The sequence below is a fragment of the Saccostrea echinata genome, unplaced genomic scaffold (genome assembly GCF_033153115.1).
Source record: "Saccostrea echinata isolate AGI-Se365-2 ecotype Australia unplaced genomic scaffold, CSIRO_AGI_Sech_v1 ptg000025l, whole genome shotgun sequence".
In the NCBI taxonomy this organism is placed as follows: Eukaryota; Metazoa; Mollusca; class Bivalvia; order Ostreida; family Ostreidae; genus Saccostrea; species Saccostrea echinata.
The window spans coordinates 6,177,234-6,189,857 of NW_026889774.1; the positions used below are offsets into that span (position 1 = coordinate 6,177,234).

A 12,624-nucleotide genomic window follows, 5' to 3' on the forward strand; every position below is an offset into this window, starting at 1 on the left:
GACCCGGTTGTAGGATAGAATGTGTTCCATGGTGCATATCCAGAGAGTTTGGAACGTGAACATGATGAGTATATTTGAAATGAGTTAAAATATTTGAGAGAAAGTGTTGAAACCTTCCATTATATGGATTAAATAAATCTTTTGTTTAAAATGTATCCATACTAGTCTTTCAAAAAGGTTTGTTATGATTAATTGCGGCTATTTTCAATGCAACTCCATTTACTTTATCCAAAATCGTTTTGGAACAATTCTGGAATTTTCTGCTACATGTACATTGTGGGTACATGTACATGGGAGGCATTCTAACTGTGGTGAGGGCCTGTCCTGAGACAAAGTTAGATTATTCTTACTATTTTGTGGCATGCTTCGGGTGCTATTTTGTGTATTATATGCATTCCCTGCCTATCCTTTAATTAACCATACATTTAATCATAATCTTGATACTAATTACTTTATTCACCTTTTAATGGTCTCAAACAGCATGATGGCAATGATGTCAGAATGCGATGTAAAAAAAAAACACACAAATATTCCAAGCCACTTAGGGTTGTTTGGGACCATTGAAAGGTACCAAGGTTATGAGTAAAGTATATAGTTAATTAACAGATACCATAATTTTGGTGGGGAATGCATGTTATACAAGCAATAACACTCGAAGCGTGCGGAATATATTTGATACATAACAGGGCAGGTGTACAGATTTTCTAGGCTGGTGTATTTACCTCTAGCAGGCGTAATTTTAGTATGACCAGGATTTTACAATGCTGGCCGTCTAGCTTGAACTTTTTACCGTTGTAAAAAATCATAATTTGGGTTCTACAACGTACTCAACAGGTCTGGCACAATCTCTTGATTAAGCTTTATAGCTTGAAATAGCTATATAGCTTTATTAAGCTATTCAAAATAGCTTACTAAAGCTATTTATATACAGGTTTTCACAAAAATGTTATTTGTACAAACTAGACAAAAAGTCGCAAGTATTTGACTATTCATATATGTAATATGGGTTATCAAATCAACAACCCAAATCAAAGATAGTTCTAACATTGCAGCATTTGAATACTTTTAAGCAAAAGATGAATTTCCATTGTTTGGGTAACTGTACACTACCTTGTGTGAGTTGAGGCATGGATAAGTATGATTGCTTCTCATTGTACTGAATTATTACCAATCAATTATCTTGTTGACCATAATTGGCCTCCTTTATAATTTCATTGAAGAGGTAACTGTATCAATTGCTTTATATAGCCCCAAAAACTTTTAGAACTTTGAGTACAAAGTCTCTTAAGGAGACGCAATTTGATGAGAGATTTTTACATGCATTATATTCATAAGAGTTCAAGGTTGAATATCATCACTGCACCAAGGTGCGACTTTTTGTACATACTAGGAAAATAACACATTTGAGAAAAAAGTGTGATAAAATAGCTAAATCAAGCTATTCTGAATAGCTTAATAAAGCTATATAGCTAAATCAAGCTATATAGCTTAATCAGGAGATTGTGCCGGACCTGCTCAATACAGCTCTTATCTCTTGCTACTACTCGCCCTCTATTTTATTTTTGTCTGTCCGAATTTTCTGAATCAGATAGCTACAGTTCTGCAGCTATATAAATTGGTAACAAGGAATAGATTTTACACTTGGACTTAAACATTTGGTTGAAAATCAGGCCACCGTGTCTAAATTATGATACATTGTACACAAGCCCACGAAATAAGAGCTGAAAAGTACGCACAAATTCATCGATTCATGTTTTACCTATGAAAGAAATGTCTGAAATAAGAACATTATATGTAATAGCCATTTATATTACCCATGGTTTAAGAATCCTCGAGCAAAACCAGAGAAAAAAGATTAGATTATACTATTTCTTTTCTTCTTTCATTTCGAAAAATGACTCATAGGTGTCGCTTTTGGGAGTGGCGGGTACATAGTAAGTTGTACATATTTATTCATCAGTAACTCGTACGAGGTAAAAGGGAATGTCATAAGCTGTACATTGAATTACACTGAATAAAGGAAATATTTCGTAATTCATTAAGGACAGCTGCTTTGTGCTTATATCAAATGTAACTGGCTGCTCGTCATTTTAATTTACACTAAACAACTGTATATCGATTGGTCAGTAGTCGCTGCACTGAGGAAAACTTGATCAGATCATGTTAAGACTGTCCACGAAAGATGAGACCAAAGAGACAATCACATATCCCTAACATCAAGATATATTTCTGCCCGCATTGCTGATCGTTTAATTAAGGGTAGCAGCAAGATTTCGAGTTTCCTCTGAAACTATCCACAATTTAGCGCCTCCGAAGTAAATGTACGCATGGCATAAGGGATAGACTAGATATTAGCAGTTGACCATCTTTAGTCAGTTGTTAATATGGTCCAAAATGCTCACCATAATTATAAATAAGTTTTTTGATAAACTTTAATGTAACACATTTTTACTAGTCCTTCGGATGAGACCGTAAATACCCGTCCCATGCCGTAGTAGAAGCTGGTACGAAAATGATCCCTCGCTGCTCATCATCGGCAATGTGACCATAAGTATATATTCAGATTACAGGCCTAAATTTGCAGTCTTCCACTTGCAATTCGTGGCATCCCAATGTGTGTAAAATATTCTCAAAAAGACGTAAATCAATTGTACAAATGAGCAATATAACAGTTAACACTATATAAATATTTTCGATATCATATACCAGGTATCAAGAAAAAATCCAAAGTTTTTGTTGATGAGATGGATTGGTTGCATTTGATTTTGATATTTTGTACTGGATGAATCATTAAGGGATGGGGGTTGTTACATATATGTATTTACTATTATAATAATTTACTCAGACGTCAAATTAATTTCATATTTAATTAATTGAATACTGTGCATCATTGACATAATATTATAATGACATGCTAAATAAATATAACGCATAAGTTTATTTATTTTCACGACCAAACCTCTTCGTATACAATTGTATATATATACGAAATAGATCAAGTATGTAAATGAATAACCATGTATATATATGGCGTATATCTATTTACAAGTATATCAAGAATTAAATACCCCCTTGTGAAAAGGTCACTATATGTTGATCCACCTTATCCTCTGTATACTGAAACCAAACAAGATGTCAAGTTCTCGACAAAACAGTTGTGCCTTCTGTCTCCCAACTGGGGGGAATGATCGAAGGTTCGTTTGCATTGTTGTTAGAGAGAGAGAGAGAGAGAGAGAGAGAGAGAGAGAGAGAGAGATCTAAAAAAAAAAAAAAGAAATGAAGGAAAACAAATGTAAAATTAATGCAAGGCCACGAAATGAATGTATATAAAGCACTACTCTACTGAAAAATAAACAAACAATAACAAAGGAAACAATTTGTAAAAAATGCGTTTCAGAACAACAATACAATTCTCTCCTCAGGACAAATAAGTAATGTGTATATGAGGAAAGTAACCAAAAATACATTGGCATTGCAAAGACTAATTTAAAAATATTTCAGCTATAAATCTTTGCCAAATATATACATGTATCGTATATAATGAGTAGAAAGATTCGAACAGATGCAATCGGCTCCGTCTTTAGAACAATTTGTAGAAGTCTATATGTAATTACATGTGCACGTGGTATTAGGTATTAAAAAACTTCTAATCAAAGAAGAAAAAATAATCCCCAGACCTGTATAATACTCTCTATATTGCACACGTCGATGACACAAAGTTCGTATACTTTCAGATTTTCTTGCCAGGATTCTTTGAAGTTCAGTGCACTCTGAACAAGCAAAGACGTTGTGTATTATGATCATGTATCTGTACAAATCTTGCATGTACGTGAAAGTGTTGCGAAATGAAAACTTCTCTAACGCATATATTTATACCAGTTATACAGTGTAACCATTTCGATCTGAATTAATCATGCGAATAAAACCATATTGTCTTGATCAAGGCTTGTTTTGCACAACTTAAGGTATTTAACATGTACATGTACATCTATTTTAAACAAAAATGTTGAATAAAGAATTCAACTGAAAGATAAAGATATTTTCAGGTTAAAAAAAGTCCATTGGCCAATGTCACACGGACAGTCTCGTATAAATTATATCACCCAAAGACCTAGTTAAACTCTGACAGACGCAGTTTCAGATCGATATATAGAATCTCATTTATTCTTCCTAAATAGATAGCCATTTGTGTGACTGTTGATACATTTATTTTTAGAATAATTGCGCATTTGGTTTTTTACACGTCCAGCTTCCTTCTTTTTCTAGAGTTTTCTTACAACTCCTGTTGTTGAAAGTACAAAAAGGACATAATTTGTTTAATATACGGTTGTATATTATCCAATCTAATTAAAATTAGATGTTCCGAGTCCGCTACCGCTTCTCAAACTGAGAAGCGGTAGCGGATTCGGAACATCTAATTTTAATTAGATTGTATATTATCATACCCAAAATCGTTAGAATACTAAAATGAACTATAGATTAAAGAATGGACAAAAATGGCAAAATTTAAAATATGCCTTACTAAACTGTCGCGATGATTGACATTTTCTTCGCAATTGTTTATGTAATTATGTTTACATATATGTGCGAGGAGTCCATACATATATTTCATTTTTTGGTGTTTTGACTGCATTGTTTTTCTGTTATAAGTAATACTATAAATATCAGCAATAATCCGCATATGACCAACCAAAACTTGTTAGAATAATTTAGGCCACTGAATGTAGCACACAAAATTGCAATTTTTTAAGGAATTTAGAATGCCAGATTTTTAACCATGATAAGGTTTGTCATCCATCTGTCATTCATATAAAAGTCTGCTTTAACATGCACTAATGATTTCGAAAAGAAATATACTTTTTAATTAAAATGCACACAATTTCAACATACTCTGCGGTGCAAAATTTGACAGAAATAGCATTTAACTTGACAATTTCATAAAGGATTAATAGTAACTTTACTCTCTGAGAGTTATCTCTCATGTCAGTGATATTGTCACATTTGAAAGAAATTTATTATCCGACAGTAAAAAATAAATTTGTGTCACCATAAATATTTTTCATATTTTTTCTGCAAAAAGAACAATCGCATTCAATGCTTCGGATGTAAGTGAGCTTCGACAGTTTGTACTGAATAAATGCTATGAGAACTCTTTTTTTTAAAATAAATAAATAAATAAATAAATATATATATATATATATATATATATATATATATATATATATATATATATATATATATATATATATATATATATATATATATATATATATATATATATATATAGATAGATAGATAGATAGATAGATAGATAGATAGATAGATTAATATTTACTCCTAAAATTGGCAGATTTAAATATGTTAAATGATTTTCATAACATTGTACAATATCTCAATATCCCCTCCACTAAAGATTATCAGGAAAATACATGTATATATAGTGCATTATTTCGTTTTATGAATTCCTTCACTATAAATGATAAATAATCATATTCTTACTATAATTCTGACCTAATCCATCATTTATAAAACTATCTCAGAATTGCACTGTGGCTTTAGAAAGTATGTAATTTTTACCAAAGAAATTAGTAAATTAGTTGCTGTGTGCCTTTGATCAATATATTGAAAAAACGAACGAGAAATTTTGCATGTAAATGTGTATTTATAAAAACTTGGTTTAATTCAAGAGATTAAGCAAATTTTCATTACATGTACTTGCATGTAGAAGAGAGAAAACGTGTTTGAAACCGCCTGGTCGCCCACCCATAGTGCAATTCACATATCAATATACGTTCTTGATTTCAGACGCAGGTACTTGTGGACAAGACCCTGTCCTTACGACCCCCCCCCCCCATTTCATGACTTCTTTAGCATTTAATTATTTAATTAAACAAGATGTGTTTGTGAAACACTGATGCCCCCGTATGGCAGCTTATGGCGAAGGTTAATGTTTCTTAAATGCAAGTCAAACTCCAGGTCAAAAAATCAAAAATGTTGATACCCAAAGAAAGGTCTTGTCTCTAGGAATATACCTGTGAAATATGAAAGCCCTTGTATAAACCATTGAAAAGTTATGGCGAAGGTTAAAGTTTTTTTAAGTAAGTAAAATGGCAAGGTCAAGATCAAATGGTGCCCAAGGGAAGTTCTTGTCACAAGTGATACACATGATCGTGAAATATGAAAGCCCTAGGACCATACGTTCAAATATTATGGCTAATGTTAAAAATTTTTAAAAGTAGGTCAAACTCCAAGGTCAAGGTCAATGCCAAAATTGTTGGTATCCAAAGGAAGGTCTTGTCACAAGGAATATACTTGTGGAGTATGAAAGCCCTAAACCAACTGTTCAAAAGTTATGGCCAAGGTTATAGTTTTTAAAAAGCAGGTCAAACTTCAAGGTCAAGGTCAAAGGGTCAGAGATGTTGGTATTTAAAGGAAGGTCTTGTCACAAGGAATGCATATGTGAAGTATTAAAACCCTAACACCAACTGTTCAAAAGTTATGGCCAAGGTTAAAATTTTGCAAAAGTGGATTAAACTCCAAGGTCAAGGTCAAAAGGTCAAAGCTGTTGGTATTTAAAGGAAGGTCTTCTCACAAGGAAAGCATATGTGAAGAATGAAAACCCTAGCACTAACTATTCAAAAGTTATTGCCAAGGTCAATTTTTTTCAAAATTGAAGTAGGTCAAACTCCAAGGTCAAGGTCAAAAGGTCAAAGCTGTTGGTATTTAAAGGAAGGTCTTCTCACAAGGAAAGCATATGTGAAGAATGAAAACCCTAGCACTAACTATTCAAAAGTTATTGCCAAGGTCAATTTTTTAAAATTGAAGTAGGTCAAACTCCAAGGTCAAGGTCAAAAGGTCAAAGCTGTTGGTATGCAAAGAAAGGTCATGTCACAAGAAGTACAAATGCGAAGTATTAAAGACCTAGCTCAAACTGTTCAAAAGTTAAAGCCAATGTTAAAGTTTTTTCAACTGTAGGTTAAACTCCAAAGTCAAGGTCAAAGGGTCAAAGACGTTGGTATCCAAAGGAAGGCCTTTATACAAGAAATACACTTGTGAAAATTGAAAGCCCATGCTCCACGTGTTCAAAAGTTATGGCCAATGTTAAAGTCTCATAAAATTTTGCAAAAGTGGGTCAAACTCCAAGGTCAAAAGGTCAAATATAATGGTACCCAAAGAAAGGTCTTGTCACAAGGAGTACACATGTGAAATATGAAAGCCATAGCTCCAACCAATCAAAAATTATCGGTAAGGTTAAAGTTTTGCAGACAAACATACAGACAGACGGACAGGGCAAAAACTACATGCCCCCGAATCTTCCATTACGGGGGCATAAAAATTAAATATGAAACTTCTTCGTCTACGTGCTTCTATTTAAAAATGACTCATCAGTAGTATCTAGACGTATTAATACTTGTTATACCCCCTAATATATATAAGTTTTAAACAGAAACGAAGTTAAAGATTAAAAAATGTAAGGGGGGAGGGGGTCTTGAGCACAGGATCCTGTTCACAAGTACCTGTGTTCTACCTGTGTCAGCAATTTTATCTCACCGGAACTATAAGTTCAAGCGATTTAAGTCGATCGTCAGCAATTTTAGCTCACCTGAACTAAAAAATCCAGCGATTTTAGTCTTTAGTTCATCTGAACTAAAAGTTCCAGCGATTTAAGTCGATCGTCAGCAATTTTAGCTCATCTGAACTAAAAGTTCCAGCGACTTAAGTCGGTCGTCAGCAATTTCAGCTCATCTGAACTAAAAGTTCCAGCGATTTAAGTCGTCAGCAATTTTAGCTCACCTGAACTAAAAGCTCCAGCGATTTAAGTCGTTAGCAATTTTAGCTCACTTGAACCAAAAGTTCCAGTGACAACTGTTGACTGTCGTCTGTATGTCTAACTTTTGACAATTTTGACTTCTTGAATCTTCTCCAGAACTCTCCAAATCGATTCTTGTGTTTCGATGTATCAAATCGATACCCTATACATGTACATTGATGTATCAATGTATTGTTACACCCCTAATCATGGCCCTCGAGGATAGGGTGAGTCCATAATAGGAGACATGGAAATATATAAGAAAAATCATTAAAATTTTCTTTTCAAGAACAGCAAGACACGATTAGTCATTTTACATTGGAATTTAAATGTATTTATATTGATGTACAAACAGCCTCAGGGAGTATAAAACAAGTTTCTTGGCCTCTGGGGGTTTTGTGGGGCAAAAAATATTATTTGCAAATTGTATGTACATACTAAACTTTTTCAAATCAAATTAAAGTACCTTGGCTTAGTATGGGGCTAAAATTGGGGGGGGGGGGTGTCAAATTTTCCATTATGCATGTTTACAGAAAAAAATAAAAGAAATATTCTTTTCCAAAGCAGTAAGGCCATTTTAGTTATGTCGATATAGAAGCATTATCCCGATGCATCCTATGTTGTGTGGTTTCAATTTCGGTTAAGTCATAATCCCATGAAGATAATGTACATGAATGTACAGTATTCGGTCAAAATCTTTCAAAGGACAAAAGAAAGGATTCTTTAAAAAAAAAAAAAAAAAAAAAAAAACTGATGAAAAACAGCATATCCAAGTTGATGATGGAGGCCCATGGGCCTCTTGTTAATTCTTCTTACTTTTGAATAAAGTTTCTGTTTACAAGCGCAATACCCCTGCTTATTTTATCGGAATGATCTCCCCTGGATAACCATATAAAGGTGTTCTGATGAAATAAAGATATGAAGTAAGCATACGACGCAATTCCATGTCCAAAATGACATTTAATACAATTAGATGCCCATCTACAACATATGAATATTATTTTTTCTCTTCTCTACATGTTTTGTTGTAATAAGTGCGTAATTATGTTACCAATTGTGCTCTATATACTTGAACTAGGCTCAGATCAACCATTACTTAAGAGTACATGTAAAAACCGTGTAAAAGAGCACTAGACAAGTCTACTAACTATACTTGCTCCCGAGCAAACCGGTTGAAAGTGGTTTCAAGGAATTATATGCTACCTCTATATAACATATCCCAGGATTATTTCGAATCATTTGACCTATCTACGTTGTTGCTGCAAGTACTATTGTACTATGGAGGTAAGAACATTATATACACAAGAACATTTTATGTACCATACAATGTTCTTTTGTGTAGCGTGTAGCAAAATTAACTGAAGGAAATATATATATATAAATAAAGATTAATTTATTAAAGATTTAATAAAAAACAAATGTGAATAAAGTAGACCATTCTTGCTTTAGGTTTATACACGCGCTTTCCGTCGATTTTTCAGTCCATTTTAACTTAATTTACTTACAATGACGAATGCATTAAATTATTGGATTGTTAATTAACTATGAAGTCGAACTTTAAAGATAATTTGTATTGTTCCTTCAAAAATATCAAAGAACATATTCATAAAATGTTTTTAATTGCAACTTGGTTTGAATACATTGTGACTTTGCCTCAAAATTCGATGCCTTTTTTTTTTTTTGAAGAGAGAATTCTAAATTAATATACCGCTTCATATACTTGGCATTAAACTGCATGCTTAATTTCTTTTTCAAAATAAAAAAAAATCGTCTCATGATTCTTAACAATTCTCTTAATAAGGCACTGTGTAGGAAGAAAGTGGGTCAAAACAATAGCACGTGCGTCGTTTGTTACAGATTCCAAAAATACTTGAGCACGCGCATCATTCTAGATCTGATCAGATAGCGTAAAAAAGAACATTATCAGAATTTAAGCAAATGCGCTTTAGTTTTTGCTTTATGCAAAAAATTCTTAAAATTCCAAAGGATGTTGCTCCAAATCGCAGATTATTGTTTATGTTGTAAAGAAATCGCAACCTTGACAATGTTCCAGCATCTGAATTGTTGGTAAACATACATGGCGGAATGCCCTCTGTACTAATAATATCAGTCATTGAATTTCCTCGAAACGTTCATTACATTATTTAACGTTTTTTTTCCCAAAAAGATGCCTTTAAATTCAGCTTTCTATTAAAGCTGGACGAGCTTTCTATTAAAGTGGCTGCACAGCACTCAACTTATATGTAGTGCTGTATAAAAAAGTAGAAACGATGTCGGGTTCGTATATAATTATGATGTACTTCTGTACATATAATTGTATTCTTTATCAGTGATAAATATAGCTGAATGTAAAGGGAGTTCGGATGAAAATCTTCGAGACTTGAGCGAGATCTTCCTGTATTTTTAATGTGTTTTCGGTCGAAGTTGCGAAGGAAGCCGATATATCATAATGGAAATTAAAGAGAATTTATCACGTCGTGTTACTTTCTTCTTGTGTAAAGAGCATTTCTAGAATGCATCGTATCTCTCTCTCCCCCTCTCTTGGAATAGTATATAATCATTCATGTTAGATTAAAGTTCATAATTTAGGCTTTTTGCATGTATGAAATAATCCCAATATTCACACCTGTAACCTTAAAAGTAACCGCTTAAAAGTTTGACCGATCGTCCATTATAAACCTTTGCCAATTTTTTAACTGAGAAGTCTTGTGAACGAACAAACATGCAGACGAAACAGAAGAAAAATTATATGTTGATATGTCCTCCGTCCACCTTTCAGGTAATCATAATTGCTTGATTTATTTCCTCTCCTAAAAGTGTTCATTATTTCTGTATATTTGTAAGATTTTATTCAAAATTAGATGAATTACGTACTTAATATTGTATTTTTCCCCAGGAATGAAGTATATAAGCAGTCAAACTGAGACGTCGGTGCATAGAGTTACAATCAGTCTAGCAGTGGGCCCCTTTTTGCAATAAATTGTATTTATTTAGTTGAAACCTGTATCACAATATATTGCTGTTACCTTAAGGAAAAGTCACAATCACCAGTGGAAGTCCGTTCTTCTCAAATGGCGTGGATATTTCAATGAAGAAATTATTACCATACACCTCATTTACAAAGGACAAAAACATAAATAAATAGTACATGTATACAAGAAGAAGAGTTTTAGTAAAATTAATCTATAAAATAGAAACTTACAAAATTAAAAAAAAAAGGTCGTTGAACCACAACGCTCACCTGAGTCACATTTTACCTCCTGAGGTTTGAATGTAGATACGAGGGTCGTTCAATAAATAATGCAACAGGTCATCTAAAAGTAAGAAAAGTACGTAATATATATGCTAAACATTTTCAATCCCTCAAAGCATTCCCTGTTGTCCTTTACATATGTCTTAAGTCTTTGTACCCATGGCCAGAAAACCTCAGCATACCCATCTTTAGGGATGCCCCAAAGACACTGATGAATATCACTTCCCATGACATATCTAATATTGTACAATCTTCCTTTGATTGTTTTCATGCATTTTTTGGAATAAAAAGATCTCACAATGGCTGAGATCTAGCGAATATGGGGAATGGCAAAAATCTGTTAACTTTCTTTTCTTCAGAATTTCATTTTTTCATGTATATTTCTGTGCTTATTTGCAGCAGCATTGCCAAGTGCAAGAAAATTACCCTTAGGGCGATGTTTGGACTTCCTTTGCAGGAAATCTGTTATATGCAGATATGTTATATGTCAATTTAACAATATCTGGTATATTTACTATAGAAACAAAGCTACTTTCAGGATTTACCCCTCTATATTTACGTCTGATGATCCCTTTTTGGCTTGTCAAGAATTTTTTGGCAATCTCCCTTCAACTGAAAATGCCCCCCCCCCCCAACAACTGAAATTGCTCCCTATACGACCGGGCGGGCGTGTAATTGCTATCTGGTTGCCCTTGGGAAGTTTTTAAGGTGCATATTTTTTGCCCTATATAATTGTTTTTATGAATATTTGTAAAATTTGAACCCCCCCCCCCCAATAAAACGTTCCTCTGTCAAAATCTGGAAAAACGATAATCTTTACATAGCTTCATAGGGAGGGTTGTGTATTAATTTGACTAACTCAGTATGGTCCATCTGTTCTTGAGAAGAATATGCATGTATGCCTTAAGATATTTTCAACTTATACCTTTAATAAATTTTGACTTCCTATTATACATGTGGCCCCATCCTAGCTCCTGCATTGGTCATGATTTAAAAAAAAAAAGGAAGAAATGATTAAATGAATAGGTAATGCTGTATCAGGGCACGTACATGTATATAAAACTTATTTTAACAGACTCTGTGTTTCTTGAGGGGGTGGGGTATTTAAACGACCTTATTCTATTTTCACAAGGCCCATCTTTTAAACAAAATTGTACGAAATTTTGATTAGATTGGCTTAGTGTTTCTGGAGACGAAATTGCATTTGGCACAGGTGAGCTAAAAAATTAAATTTACCTTTTGATTGTTGAACAGAAGGGTTTAATTCAGTGTAGGGACAAGACGTGTTATATCACATCTAAAAGTCAATAAAAAAGAGACCAAGACAATTTTTAGATTGTCCGCATTAATGAAACTCGGTTACATTTGATTCTGGTTACTGGATGAACTAAGAGGAGGTAATACATTTTATTTATGTAACTTTCCACGATTTAGTTTACAAGATTTACTGTAAATCACTTTGATTTGACATTTTAAACGTGATAAAGATTTCATTCTTTAATTACAAGTACCTGATAATTAAGCAGGTTTACAGATCTATTTTTTTTACAGTTCCTAGAGT

General features: G+C 33.2%; 2 protein-coding genes across 4 annotated transcripts in view; one reads left to right on the forward strand and one right to left on the reverse strand.

Annotated features, from left to right (window-relative positions):
• LOC133191916 (neuronal membrane glycoprotein M6-a-like) overlaps window positions 1–12,624 on the reverse strand; it is a 25,121-nt gene that overhangs the window by 12,249 nt on the left and 248 nt on the right. Inside the window, exons 2-3 of one of the 3 annotated variants that reach the window (XM_061327676.1) lie at window positions 11,052–11,124; window positions 10,837–10,921 (exon numbers count right to left, since the gene is read on the reverse strand). Coding sequence is in view for 1 of the 3 variants with exons in the window: in XM_061327675.1 (XP_061183659.1) it covers window positions 1,815–1,818 (4 nt within the window). In the remaining 2 variants the exon portion in view is untranslated. Of the gene's footprint in view, window positions 1–1,814; window positions 1,907–3,068; window positions 3,184–10,836; window positions 10,922–11,051; window positions 11,125–12,624 lie in introns of those variants that run through there. The other 2 variants (XM_061327677.1, XM_061327675.1) reach the window with 2 other exon arrangements.
• Window positions 9,074–12,624, forward strand: part of LOC133191915 (sodium- and chloride-dependent GABA transporter 1-like) — a 26,621-nt gene continuing 23,070 nt past the window's right edge. Inside the window, exon 1 of the mRNA XM_061327672.1 lies at window positions 9,074–9,094. Coding sequence (XP_061183656.1) covers window positions 9,089–9,094 — 6 coding nt within the window. The 5' untranslated portion in view covers window positions 9,074–9,088. The remainder of the gene's footprint in view (window positions 9,095–12,624) is intronic.